General features: G+C 33.2%; 1 protein-coding gene across 1 annotated transcript; it reads left to right on the top strand.

Annotated features, from left to right (window-relative positions):
• The first annotated feature begins 12,678 nt into the window (after positions 1 to 12,678).
• On the top strand, positions 12,679 to 14,502 carry LOC142356974 (uncharacterized). Its single transcript, XM_075408708.1, has 2 exons — positions 12,679 to 12,857; positions 14,003 to 14,502. Exons 1-2 carry the CDS (start codon positions 12,794 to 12,796, stop codon positions 14,293 to 14,295), a joined length of 357 nt encoding a protein of 118 aa, XP_075264823.1. The 5' UTR covers positions 12,679 to 12,793; the 3' UTR covers positions 14,296 to 14,502.
• The last annotated feature ends 409 nt before the right edge of the window (positions 14,503 to 14,911 follow it).

Below are 14,911 nucleotides of genomic sequence, written 5' to 3'. Positions count from 1 at the left end.
GTTTCATAAAAATAGCATTTCGTATTGAAAAAAAGATCGTCGTTTCCGAGCAGGTCATCTCCGCGAAAACTTAAAAAATCTAAATGCACAAAAACTATTTTTCTTGCAATACATTTTATCATCATTAAATATATTCAGGCAGGCCACCAGGAATGAGTATGACTAGAAAAACTAAAAATGTTTAATTTGGAATTTTTTTAATACAATCAATTCAAAGCGAAAAAAATTATCAGAATCTTAAAATGTGAATCATGCAGTTCAAGATGTGCACAAATGGAATTAATTTGTAATTTTTTGTAAAAAGTCATTACGAAATACTAAAACGAAAAAGAATAAAACAAAAAGCAGCTGTCAAAGCACGGCAAGTGAAAAAAAAACGAAAATCTTTTTTCTCGCTCATCTCATCAACTGTATTTCGGTCGTGAATTTTAAAGTTTTTTCTTACTTGTGCTGTCTCACTGTGATAATTCAATCAGTCGTAGTTTGTCTTCCTCAAGTGTGACTGCTAATTGTCCCTCGAATTATGAATAGTGTGCATCAAAAAGCAATATAAATCATATTAGCTTGGAACTCAAAAATAGCTGTTTGAGTGGTTGGGGCTGACCATAACACTTCATATAAAATATTTTTTTTAATGAATGACACAATTATTTCAAAAATTTTGCTGAAGTCTTGAAATTGATCAAAGTTTAAAAATTGACGAAAAATTACATGATGTCTATTTCAGTTTTCAGTGTAGTCCAAAAAAGTACAAATTGCAGAATGAGTCATTGTTATTTGATGTTCAGTCAACTGTCCAGGCAAAAAAAGTGCAGGCTATACTAAAGTTCAAAACTTCTCTTAGTTTTTCAGAATCGATATGATATATTTCTTTTCAATTTTATCAAAATTTTAAAATAAGAATAAGATTTTAAACAAACTGAACACTGGATAAAAAATTAATTTTTAACAGCTGGACGACGGGTTAAAGTTGCACAAAAAAGTGAAAAAAATTTTTTCTCAAAAAACGCACCTTTTTCTTTATTTCTGTATTTCCGTACTATATGAAGACTTTGACATATGGAGATATTTGTTTTTCAATTGTGCCTTCAAAGAAACCGCTATTTCTTGTTAATAATTTAAATTTGGCCAAATATTTAGCTAATTTTGATCAAAAATTGGACTAAATCGCCTTAAAATGTGGATAGAAAATGGCAAAATTTCTGAGAGAGCAAATTTCCGAAGTTTTTATCCTGTACTGAAGTTCTAAATGTAATGAGCTTCAAATCGATACTACATAAACTTGTCTGGTATGCCCTAAAAAGTAAAAAAAATTGCTGAAAAATTGGGGCTAGCATAAAGTTCTGTCATTTTTTTCAAATAATGTGGGAACAATAACCACCATCATATAAAATCTATCTAAAGTCGGGGCTATGATTTTGGGGAGGGACTATATTGGGAAAGACACTAGTTTTTTAAAAAAAATTTCTTTGACCTGATATAATAATAACTAAGGGGTTGAATATGGGCAATAAATGTTTAAAAAGGCCAAGCAAGGATCGCAAAGAGCAAAAAATACTAAACAAATAAGAAAGAAGCGATGAAAATTAAACATTTAAAATAGTTGATTTAAAACTGTTTTTTTGTGTAATGAATTTTTTGCACTATTTTATAGGATGGGAAAGAACTTTATTTTGAAAACTGCATTTACTGAATGGTGACAGTTTAGTGGGTTTTCAATATTTAATGTATTGCCCTTGAAACTGATGGTCATCAAATGGATATTTAATTGAACTCTAAAACGTTTAAAATTGCAATGCGCGTCTCGCGTGTTTAAAATACATCAACGTACTTAAACTGATACACAACGCTTTTAAGGTCAAATTCATCAAAACGTGAAAATTTCTGTTTGTGGGAACGTGAAATTTCACCGTTCGCTGTTGAAATGTTACTTTGATCCATTTCAAGTACAAATGAAAAAATGACAGAAGGGGCAAAATGCTAGGCCAAATATTTGGGACTAGTATTTTTACTTTGAACTCCTACGTAAAAGACAACGCCTTCAAGATTTCTTTTTGATTGAGTGTTTTTGTTGAAGTATTAGAATTCGAAAGTCTGAAAATAGATTTATTTTCCCTTGCCTATAATTTGTCATAAAAAATATCATGCATTTTTAGTGTTAAAAGGCCGTGACATTGCGCACGAAAAATCGTGAATGGTTTCAACTCATCGAAAGCTTGTTTTGGTATAAGTTTTAAAAGATTAGAGTTGATATGCATTTAAATCCATAAACTATATTTTTAAATGGGTTGGAAGAAAATGGTTTGGTTTTGGTTATGTTCGCACAATTGGGTCATTTGTGGAAACAGTTACATTCACGTGCAGTTTGGGCAAGATGAAATTCTTCTAGACATTTTTCAGTACCACACAGATTGTTCAATGAGGTTTGACGATGTGTCCAATCGATTTACCGAAAAAATGTTGACACATTGAATTAGTTTAACAGTTAATTTAACATATAAATTCCAGTTAACAACAGGTTCAGACTGGATAGAACTCTTTATGATAATCTTGAGCTGGGTTTAGGCCAAGTTTTCAAAATTATCTTATAGCTTTGCAAGCCATACAGTTCGAACATAAGGATTGTGATACCCGGAGGTTGGTGGAAGAGTAAATCAGCGCTGAATCAGTATTGAGAAATTCTGTTGTTTAGGATGGCCAGTACTCTGTTCGTGTCCCAATTTACATGGGCCAGTATGGATTTTTGAATAAATATTATGAAAAATAATATGAACAGCTTATCTCTCTCCAAGGAGTGATTTATATGCGATTCGAATTTCCGCGTGGGTACTTGTAACATTTAAATTGAGTAGCAAGTCGTAACCACTAAGCTAAATGGGCTTTCTTTGTGGTAATTGCTTATAAACTAGCTAAAATAAAAAAAATGCATACTACTATTGTAATTACCAGTTATAAGCTACAAAAGTATGATATTACTATTCTCAGAATTAATTTTGGGGTATGAGTAGTTTTCAGACTGTGTAGGATAAGTTTAGCATGCGCTAAATCTATGACCTCAATATAATTATAATGATGGAAAACTGCACATAACTTAACTTAAAATTTTCTGGAGATGCAATGTTTCAGAACTGAATTAAGTTTTCACACTTGAAATGTGCTGGTTCAACGCTGAAATTCTCTAAGATTCAAATCTGGGTAACTCTCTTCCGGAAATAAGCATCTGATTTATACCTGATAAAAAGGACTTGATCGTTCCACACGTGATTGCGCACTTCTCATTCTCAAAATTCAGATATGACAAAACATTAAATAAGAGAAATTAGATTGCAATGCACAAAAACTTGTTTCGACAATTCCATTAAAGTATTTCGCAAGGCAAAAAATTTCTAAAAGAATACTATTTATTAACTTCACAAGTTAACGTTCTCAGCTGAATGCCTTTTTTGCATTGTAGGATTTTTATCCTATTTGACAACTTACAAACCGTTTATGGTAAAAACTTTTGCGCATTATCGTTATCAGACAGTATGTATGGTAAAAACATCAACGAAAAAAATTAGAAATTAAAATACAGAAGAATGACAACTTCTGATCTTTTTGCTCTGATTTTAAGCCTTGTTTTTCCAACCGATTGAAGTCAAAATGTTAAAAACATTGCGGTTTGAAGAAGTTGACAAAATTCCAAATTGTTTTATTAAAATAAGTACTATCTTTTTCGATAAAAACCGCAATACTTCGAAGGACAACAGAAGTTGTTAAAACTTGAAATGGTTTACAAGATTGAATTTCAGTTTCTGAAGAGAACGTAAATTAGATCAAAACAAACTGCGACACCAATTCCATTGTTGCTGACTACATATTGCCTTAATTGGGATTTTATTTTTTTATAATTGCTATGGCATCTTTGGTGAATAACAATTTTAGGAAAGTTTGCTTTTTCGATTGCAAAAACTTCTATAGAATTTTCTTGCATCCGTTAATTTTTTTTTATACAACTGTAACAAAATATATCTGGTTAAGTCATTCTTCTGATGTTTAAGTTATATAATTTAGCTCTGTTGATATGCTTAAAAAATTTCAGAGCGTTAATAATTTAAACATAGTTTAGGTTTTCCTTATAGACAATCAAATTTGACATCTTTCAAGTATAAAACCCCTGTCATCTGTAACATTGAAAAGAATCTGACCACGGAAAGTTACTACAAAGGAACCAATTCAAAAAGTATGGCCGCACAAATTATTAAAATTTTTTCGCAGAGAAATTATAAATGTGAGAGCATAATCTCAAAAATTCATTTGGCTTCCTTTAATGGAAAAGCCGTTAATTGTCCAATGTGAGTACATTCAAAGCAAAAAACATGGTTATTTTCGAAAGTAACATGAAAAAGAATTTCACATGTGGGTTAAAAAATAAAAAAACGAAAGGATGTTTTAGAGTTGAGATTAACGATGCACAGTATTGGGATTCATGAATCTTAATAGATTTCTGATTGAGAACATGATGTTTTCTGTTTCAATCATTTCGCAACTCGAAAAGCAAATCCTTCCAAACTCCACTAGATCTTTTGATCAACTTCGATATCTCCGTTCTACACCGTCTGATGGTTCTAAGTACTCCAAAGTCCTTGAGAGTTTCGATTTCCTTTTGAGACCATTCATGTATTGCTTTTAAAAGCTCTCTCGATTTATAGTGACAAAAATTTGCCTTTCGTAGTTTAGAAAGCAAACTAGCAGCGTCCTTATTGGCTGTATTGTTTGACCGTGGTGTCTCTGGATGACACAGTTTTGATTTCAATATAAACCACGACAAATTTCAAAAATTTTTTTCTGCTCATTTGAGCAGAGAATAGATGTTTCTTTCTCTTGCGAACATCTATTTCCTTACGAATTTTTTTTCTAATTTGCTGAAAAATGAAAAAAAAGATGCTCAATGTTGTTGGCTGGAATATCGGAACAGTTTTATCAAATATGCCAGACACTTCACTTAAGACTGTTGGCCATAATTTGAGTTCAGTATTTTTCCTCTTGCACACTGGGTGGGCAAGAGGAAAAATGCTCGAGCTCTATCGCTAAGCTCGAGCTCTATCGCTAAGCATTTAGCCGCCGCGCTCAGCTGAGCTTGTTGTTGTTGGCGGCTATTCCTCTGCTGCTGGGCTTGAATCGCCAGCCAGTGGATTGAATCCTCGCAGAGTTGGAAAAAGTGCTTCTACTACAAATTCACTGCTTTTTATAGTGGTGGTCTATACTTTTTGCAAGCTGGCGTAGTCTGATTGGTTGATTCAGTATGTCGACATAGACTACAGGAATAGCACAGTAGGATTGCATCAGATAGCACAAAAAATGATTGAGTTGTTTTGTTTTGTATGTAGCACTGCTACAATGAGTTTTCACTTCTCTATGAAATTGTTCGGTTCGCTAATTGAGCTCCCATTTATGCCAGTGCTTTACAACTGAAACTAGCCCCTGCGTGTGTGTGTGGGTGAGAACTTGTGTTACACTCCATTGGCGACCCTGTTTTTGAGCCTCACCAATGGATAATGATCCTCCATTCCTTTTAGTTTGTTCTGAATTGGGGTTCTGAGCTACACCTTGTCTCGATATTGTCAGTCTTTTTGTCAACTTCCGGGTAACCCTCATGTGATTGTCATGACCCCCAGATGATCTTTCCACTCCTTTACTAAAGTCATAAGCGTTCATATTTTGAAAAATTGAGCCCGTTTCAGACTCCTCGAAGATCTCTTCGGGATATTTCTTCAAGCTTTGTGCTTTAGGTACGGACACCAGGTTTTGGTTGCAGTTAGCCTACAAAACTTCATTTTGATGAAATCTGTTTTGATGAAAACCTGTTTGCTATTATTTCCGTCTCTCGTTCTCACCAAACATGGGCAACAAGAAAAAATTAGTTCGAACACCGAAATTTATGCTAAAGCAGCGCTAGCGGAACCACTATGTTATCTCATTAATCAATTCATTACAGAAGGAAAATTTCCAGAAGATCTTAAAAAGCTTGTGTAACTCCACTCTTCAAAAAAGGGAATCCCGAAGACCCACTCAATTATAGACCTATTTCTGTCACTTCTGCTTTGTCAAAAATTTTTGAAAAGGCGTTCAGTTCACAAATCACAAGTTTCCTCGAAAGGGAGCAATTATTGTCGGCTAGTCAATTTGGTTATAGAAAACAAATTTCAACAATTGATGCTATCCTGAAATCGACAGAACAAATAAGATTAGAACTCAACAAGAAAAAAAATGTTACAGGGGCGTTTTTAGATCTTTCAAAGGCTTTTGATTCTATAAACCACAAAATACTGTTACGGAGACTAGAAAATATAGGTTTCGACGAACATGCTACCAATTTAGTAGAGAATTATTTGAGTAAAAGAACGCAAAGAGTTGTTCTGAATGGAATTGAATCGGACTGGATAAATTTGAAGAGAGGAGTTCCACAAGGTACTATTTTAGGACCTCTATTATTTAACATTTACGTCAACGATTTAGCAAAGATTGTTGAAGAGGATTGCACGGTTGTACAGTACGCAGACGACACTTTTCTTTTTACATCCGACACTGATGAAATATCGGCAAAAACAAAACTTGAACATAACATCTCAAAAATTATTGATTTTTTTGCAAAGTCCCAGTTAGTAGTGAACAAACAAAAAACAGAATATATTGTGTTCAGCACCAGGAAGAGGTTAACAAATACTGTTCTGAATGTTGACAATGAAAGAATAGCAGAATCAAATAGTGTGAAGTATCTTGGCGTAATTATAGACAGCAAACTAAAATTTGATGGAGAAGTGAAAAAGATTCTTCAGAGAATGGCTTGTGGAATAAAAGTTTTGAATACACTAAGTAAAAGTTTACCACAGAAAACGAAAGTCTTATTACTTAATGCAATAGTAATAAGTCATCTACATTATTCCGCTCTAATTCTGATAGGGTTGCAAAAGTCATTACTCACAACTTTAGAAAAACAATTGAATTGGGGAATAAAATCCATTTTTAATAGGAGAAAATACGATCGGTCTACAGATCTCAAACTTCGCAACAAAATACTACCAGTTTCTTTTCTCTTGAAATATCGTTGCTCAAAATATTTTATTCGCTTACTCAGCAACGATCTTCCAGCGTATAAAATTGAACCTCTCTCTACCATGAGAATAAAACAACATGACAGGTCAAAAAAAGTAACTTTCGATATAAGAAAGAACAATAAGTTTTTAACTGATTCTTTTATTGCACAAGCCATTCCAATTTATAATAGTCTGCCTTCTAATATTAGACTGAAAACAACATCGAAAGCTTCCTTAAAAAAACAACTGAAAGAATATTTTTGGAAAGAATTTTTGAAGGACCCAAAAGTAACTGATATTAAAGATGATATTGAGAGCATTAGATTTTAATTTTAATTTTTAATCTTCACGATGTACATATAAAATTGTGAGAACATTTTATGTTCGCATTTTAGGCCATTTTTTAATAATGTAAGGTCAAATTTTTAGTTAAGTAATTTAATGATTTTATAATTTTACATAATGTTATATTCTTAACTTTACATTGCCTCTTTTACCATTTGCTTTTTATACTTATGTGTACCAGAGGAAATTAACAATGTTCTTTTTTTTTTTTTTAAATTAAAGATTCCAACGTCTCCTCAACTATGATGGACGTCTTTCTTCTCCTCGTCTCGCAAACATAATCTCGTTGACGGCTGCAATGAAAAAGTTTACATCTTACATCAGCTTAGGAGGTCTTTAGTTGAGCGTTAAAGACAAGTTAAAGACTTCAGCGGAGACTGGTTGCACCTCTCAGCTAATCTGTCTTTTGTTTATAGTATGACCATCTCTTGTAAAAATCTGTTTTTGAAAACTATTTTTCAGTTTTTGTGTTGCACCTTCTTGAGCGTATCCTTACTGTGTAATACCTTTAAGAACTTACCAGTATAGGGTGCATACACGTTGCCTTGTTCACAAATTCAAAAATCATAAAACCTCGGATTCAGACAGTACCAAGAATTGGATATCTGTAATTGAGTGTACTGTGAATGCTTCGTTCTTGTCGGGGAACAATATCTACAGCTCCTCACTGCGTGGATGTCAGTCAATCAATTGAATTTGTTCTTTCTAATTTTGGTCAGTGAACACACTTTTTATACTGTTATCACGTCAGCATGATTCAATGACCAAATTTTCTGTACCCGTTCTTTAAAAATATTCTTACTCACGCAGCTGGAAATCGATAGATAGAACAGAATGGGTCATGTATAACAGATGATTTCTTTGTAGTCATTGTACCCACGGTCCCTTGAGGAGTTCAGTACAGATTTTTTTATCTCGAAAACGAGGTTATCTTTACTGCTCGCACACAGATACTGAGGGTGTCAGTAAGACATAGCCAGCCACTCACATATTATAGTCCTCCGCCAAACATGAAACGTCCCTGCGCAATAAAATTATGCTGCTTGTCGCAAAGCCCTGGCCCACCACTCTACGCACTTGACCACTGATTAAACGAGGAGGCTCGGTAATGTGCGTTAGCACATTAAGTTCCGACCCCGCTCATCTACATTTTTCACTTAATTGTCTACCAAATGAGATTAAAAAATTAACATATCAACATATCGTTTAACAAACTACTAAAAGAGTAAAATAATCTACTCTAGAGGGCCTATGAGACCTGTGGCTACCATAATATGACTACCAGAAAAGACGGCAATAAAAATTAATCAGTTAGAAATATTAATTACGACCAAAACACCTCGTCCCTCTTTTGAAGGCCAAATCAAAATGGCATCAGATAAAAATTATACTAAGAAGATTAACCGGTACTTTTTTGCAACAAAATAAGGGACTTTTCCTCAATGCGTTTTTTAAAACAATGCTTTTTTTAAGAAATTAAATTCGAACTGATTAGTAACATTAGGCATCAAATGAAATCATTGAGAGAGTCTTTTAAACCTTAATAGAGAGCAATTGAGGCTTTTAATTATCGAGGATATGTCATACGACCACAGAAAGAACGGCAAATACATGCAAAAACGAAAAATTTGCACGAAAAATTATGCACGAAAACGATGTCCCCCCCCCCCAATCAATTAAATATTAAGCTGATCACTAAAAACGATAAAAATTTTTGTTTGCATTTTTTGCAGGTGACAACATTTGTAAATCAAATGACGTCCATTATTGTGATACCGTGAAAAAAAAAACCTACAAAAAAAGACAAACATGCAAAAATCACGAAAATTGGTTTTATGAAAACTGGTTTTCCAAGAAAAAAGACCATTTGAGGAAAATAAAACCGTTATGAAGAGCAAAATGATTTTCATGTACATGATGTGATTGGATACACGATGGATACATGGATACATGATGTGAATTGTATATAGAGATGCTTATATACAAATTAACAGAAATGAAAATGGCAGGTCTCAAAAATCTATCTCTTTTTTATTAAAAACAAATAATTTCAAATTTCCTAGCCAACAAAAGCTTTCGACTAAAAGAGTAGACAGTTTGTCTTGCAGCTACTCGCAAAACTAATTACGACTGTTTTTAATGAAACTAAATCATAAGACTAAAATAACTATAATTACAAGCTGAACTATTAAGTTTCACAAACAACTTTAGGAAACCAGAGTTTTGAATCTATTGAAATTATAAGATATTAACCGCGAGAATATATTATCTTTATTTGCGTCTCCTTTGATCATCATAACGTCTTTTTGTAAAACGATTATCACAAAATGGCAACAAAAATAACCACAAAAACAAAAGTATCTAAACTTCATAAAGTTCTTCTGAAACAAATTGTCTAAGCCCTGAAGACATCATTTAAAACGTATAAACAACAGAAAAAATAGTCTTTGATTAAACAAAACATTAAAAAAGCTCTGAATAATAAGGTTAATTTATGAAAATGACACATTGTAAATTATGAAAAAAAAAACGCAAGCCAGAACAAAAAGTGATAAGTTGAAGAATACTTTTACTTTTTTTAAAAATTGATTTCGAAAGTTAAAACAACCTTTAGCTATTTACCGATTCGAGTTATTAGGTTCATTCGTTTATCTATAGTTGGTCATTGAGACACTTTAATTACACAATATTTGGCATATGACAACAAAAATTAACGACAAATAAAAGGCAAAAATAAAAAACTCTACCAATTTCTGCAAGAGAACGGTTTCGCAGCCCTTCAAACCATATGTTATGAGAACAAAAAATATGTTCAGTTTCAAAAATTGTAATTTTTTTTCAGTTAGATTTTCAAATAATGCGACAATTTACAAAAGAAACAAAAACAACAGCAAAAATGGGCAATTAAGCACAAAAATAAGAAAATTTTGTACAAAAACTCGTAGTACCAAAAGCAAGAAAACTTTCTGTTAAAACAATTGGCCACAAAATTAATTTGCATTCTACAAGGAGAAAAGGTTGACCTGTACTTATTGAGAATAAGTTCAAAAAATCACATAAATTTCCTTAAAACAAATACATTCAATAACATAAGAGACACATTAGGTAACAACCGAATGAATATAAAATGTTCACTTGCACCTCTTGAGGAAAAAATTTAGATCCTCGAGTGGTTAAACTTAAAAATCAGACTGCCAACAGAATAACAATTGAAGGCAAAAGACGAGAATTGAATTAAATTTTACTAAAACTCTTCCTCAAAGCCATAAAAACCCTTTGGTTCTCTGAAAAAAAATCTGTATCTACATTCGGCCTCAAATTTACGTAAATGGGAGCTGTAGATAATGGAGCCGTGAAAAAAAATATTGTCAGTAATTAACATTAAAAAAACAATAGCAAAACATTTTGAAAAAAGGCAGCATCAAAATAAAAACCAAAAAGTCTCTGAATCTAAGAATTCATGATATTATCGAACCTCTCCCTGATTTTGTTGCGCGCCCAGCAAACCGACCAAGTGTTCCAAGTGTTTGCGATTTTGACCAATTGTTGAGTGGAATTTTTCAAATAATAGAAAAAATAACGATGCATTTTGTATATTTAGCGAGTTAAATCTGCAAAAAAACGGCAAATTTTTATTTCCAGAAGACTTTCATACGGCGCCTAATTGCAACTAGTCTTTTTTGAGATTAGACAGTCTGTGTTAAGGTTTCTAGGTCACAAATTTTAACAAAGTGGACCAAAAATGCATATTTTGTGCCATTTTTGATGAAAAGTTTGATTATTGAAAATTTTATGAAAAATTTTAGCCAGAAAAAACTTCAGTCAAACAATTCAGCAACGCTCTTCTATCTCTAACGGTAACAACAACACTTTGCCGTTAAAAATTTTAACTTATTTTGAATTATATTAGCGAAATTGTGCCACATTTTAGCAAAAATTACTGAAAATGTGAAAACAAAACAGTCGAATGTTCACAAAACTTTAAACATCGATAACTCCCTGTAAAAAACGAAAATCGAAAAAATTTTTTTAATTCCGTATTCTACACTGGACGGGCTTTTTGATGATATCACTCACAATTCTCTACGATGAATATATCGATCTCTATATATTGAGTATATAGTTCCTCCCTCCCAACTAAACTGGGGGTCGGAACAATTAGCAAGGAGTCCAATAATGATAGCTAAAGACTTCTTTGGATCTCAAAGGGTAAAAACAGAAAATTTTCAGAATAAATTAACAGAAATAAAGATAAATAAATTGCGTTCAAGCTCTCAGACCGCTGAAAATACATTTCTAAGGGAACAATTTTTTTTGGATAGATCTCCAATTTTGATTGATTACGCATGAATCCAATTTCTTACTAAAAAATGTACGCTATGAATATTTTGAAAACGCTTCGATCGGCTTCTTTTCGCACAATACAAAATTTAAGAAAAAATACGGCTATTAGCTCCATTTCCCATATCTTTCAACATAACAGGTATCTCTGCTTTCTTTCCTCTGTTAGATTGAACACTCGCTTTAATTACCGTAGAAGGTTATTGCAGAAACCAGCTAGAACTGAGCTCTTTTGCGATTTTATTAGAATACAAAAAAGAAGAAAGAGATTTTTGCTTTGTCTTGCTGTTACGAATCCAGCTTATCTTTTTTATCAGTCTTTTGTTCACTTCCCATTTCAGACGGGTTTACGGAAAACTTTCGATTCAGAAGTTTAGTTGAGCGGATAGCAAATTAAGGTAATTAATTTGTCGCTGCTATTGAACTTTGTTGGCCACAATTTCAAAACTGTTTTTCTAGCGTTTTTCAGTCTATTGCAAAGTTTCGTGGTAGAATTAAAATTAACTTCTTTGATCTATTAATCTTTCAATTCTGAACTCGGACTCTGTAGCGATGAGGTTATTTTTAAGCTGATAAGATTTTAAGATTGAAATATGCTTTATTAACATTTTAGGACTAAAGATATTTTATTAACTTTTTCAATGAAGTGATAAATTATTTAAACACGCCGATGGGTCATCATATGCGATGGGTCAAAATATCCAGTTATTTACCATCGTGGCTCGTGATGTTACTCGATAACCATCATAAGTTCTGAATCAGTTTTGAGTTACCTTTCTGAAAACGAATATGAGCATGCAAGCAAACACAGCAGCAGTTTATAATTGTTAAGCATTATAACCAAAGCATTGCCATTGTGTCTGTTAACTTGCAGGAACTTATTACTCAACATCAAATCACTTGATCAAATTTGTTGTTTACCAGGTCAAATATTAGAACAGCGATCTCTAATGACATTGATTAGATTGTGATGATTAGTTGACAAATAGTTGTCCACACTTTTGGGACTAACTTTTGAATTCTTTTTGATTATGATTCGCCAAAACTTGATTTCAATTTTGGTTATCTTTATTGCGACGACTGCCATAGCGGAAGGTATTCATTAATACTATACATTGCAGTAAAAGTAACAGTTACGAAACATTTTACAACTCTAGAAAATTTTTGTTTAATTTACCCTAAATTCAGCTACTGTTTTATGCAAATTATCAACAAATGCACACGTGAAATGAAACAGACAAACATCTATTTTCAGTTAAAACGTTTAAGAAGTTATCAGTACAAAGCAAGCAATGTTTTTCTCAAAAAAATTAAAATATTATCTAAGGATAATTTCTTTGTAGTTCTTGCTCATTAAATGATAATGAGCGTTGATGCAATTTGGCAAGCTAGCCAGCAGAGTGTTGTTGTTCCAACTCACATAGCGGGAGGGGGGGGGGGGGGGGGGGAGAACCTTATATGATCAGCTAGTTGTTTTTCGTCCTGTCAATTTTGGTTGACATGACTATGGTATCATCAGAAAGCTCGTCGAGCGTATATTATTTTAAATTGGGGTGAATTTCGAATTTCTTGTTTTCCGATAAGTTATCATGGTTTAAAATTTTTGTGAAAATTTGTTTGATTTTTCCACAGTTTTCGTTCACCTTTTCAGTACTTTTCTTCCAAAAATTTGATAATTTTTGTTTTTTATTGTTGAGATAACCCATGATTGTTGAGTTGTTTCGACAGGTTTTTTTGGTAGTCGAAAGGCCCATTTTGAAAATAATTACCTTTTTTGAAAATCGAGCACAAATCACAGATTGTTTGCCGAATTTGTCCAAGAATTTGACAGAAAAGACTTGACCAAATGCTGGCACGTTCCTCCTAGAACTCTATGTTTTCACGAGTATCACGCTCAGTCGTGCCGAGTAACATCAAGTAGTGCCTTAGTTATCAAGTAACAGTTATAATGTAAATTGAGACATTAGACAAAATTATATCTGCTAAAACGTCGTTAAAATGGCACATCCTTTACAAATGGTACTTCCTTAAAAATCGACGAACATGGGCTATACCTAATGTTTATACATAGGTACATCCTTTAACCCCCCCCCCCCCCCCACTCTTGTTCACTATATACTACTGATTTTTGCCCGGATGGGTCTGACCGTTAAGCACACCGCGGCCTGCCAAAGGATTTTTATTAGTTAAATTTGTAAAAGTTGGTTAAATGTTTACCATCATATGGCTTGCGATTTCAGCTGATGAAGAATGCACACCTCAGATTAAGAAGACGAAAACATTTGCTTTTGAGATCTCACCAGCAGAGCCTAGCCATGACTACGACCCTATTCTGGACATGACAACATTCTATTTCACAGCCAGCCGTGACCTCAAACCCGACGAATATTTCTTCATATCAGACGACGGCTGCGACTACTTGACCATCGTGAACGAAACAGATTTCACGTCTTATGAAAATTACGTCGATGAGTTGCACTGCACAAAGGGGCGGAAAATTTGGCCGATAGGAGGGCTCGAAAAGAGATTTTGAAATTCACTTGCAGGGCAAAAATTCCGCGAGCTGAGTTGACAATGGCGTACAGTGTGACCGCAAGCGACTATTCTCGAAAGGCAATTTTTGGGCCTAATTGTTGGTGTAAAGAGGGTGAGTTGCAAATAACAGATGGCAACCCAAAACTGATTTTGATTTTTTTCTGTCTTGAACTTCAAGTTTTTGTAATCTTGCATTTCGATTTATATCTTTTCATGGTCTTGTAAGTATCTGAGCAATTTTGTCTCAAAAAACTTTGAACAGTTTATACAATTAGATTAAGATTCATTAGTATAGCGCATTATCATGTAAGGCTTTTGCTTTGTAATTTTTTTGCAAACTCAGTGCATTTCAGTGCATTATTTAAATTTTTGGAAAATTCAAGAGTTACAACATATGAGCCCCTCAGAAATTACAACTTGCTATGATTATTGAGAATAACAACCGAGTAGTCATCCAGCAGTCCCATCGCTCACTGAAATTCTTTCCATACGTTTAGCAGCATTGTTTTCACAAATTTAAAGAATCTATTTCATAAAGCATTATTAATCTCATTAAGTTTTTAGTTTCTATTAGTTTTAGTAAACACTCTCTTCATAAACATTTTCTATGCTCT

Source organism: Convolutriloba macropyga, unplaced genomic scaffold (genome assembly GCF_964194025.1).
Source record: "Convolutriloba macropyga unplaced genomic scaffold, txConMacr16.3 SCAFFOLD_5000, whole genome shotgun sequence".
NCBI lineage: Eukaryota > Metazoa > Xenacoelomorpha > Acoela > Convolutidae > Convolutriloba > Convolutriloba macropyga.
The sequence above is the reverse complement of the archived record's forward strand: the minus strand, read 5'-3'. Positions and strand labels throughout refer to the sequence as shown.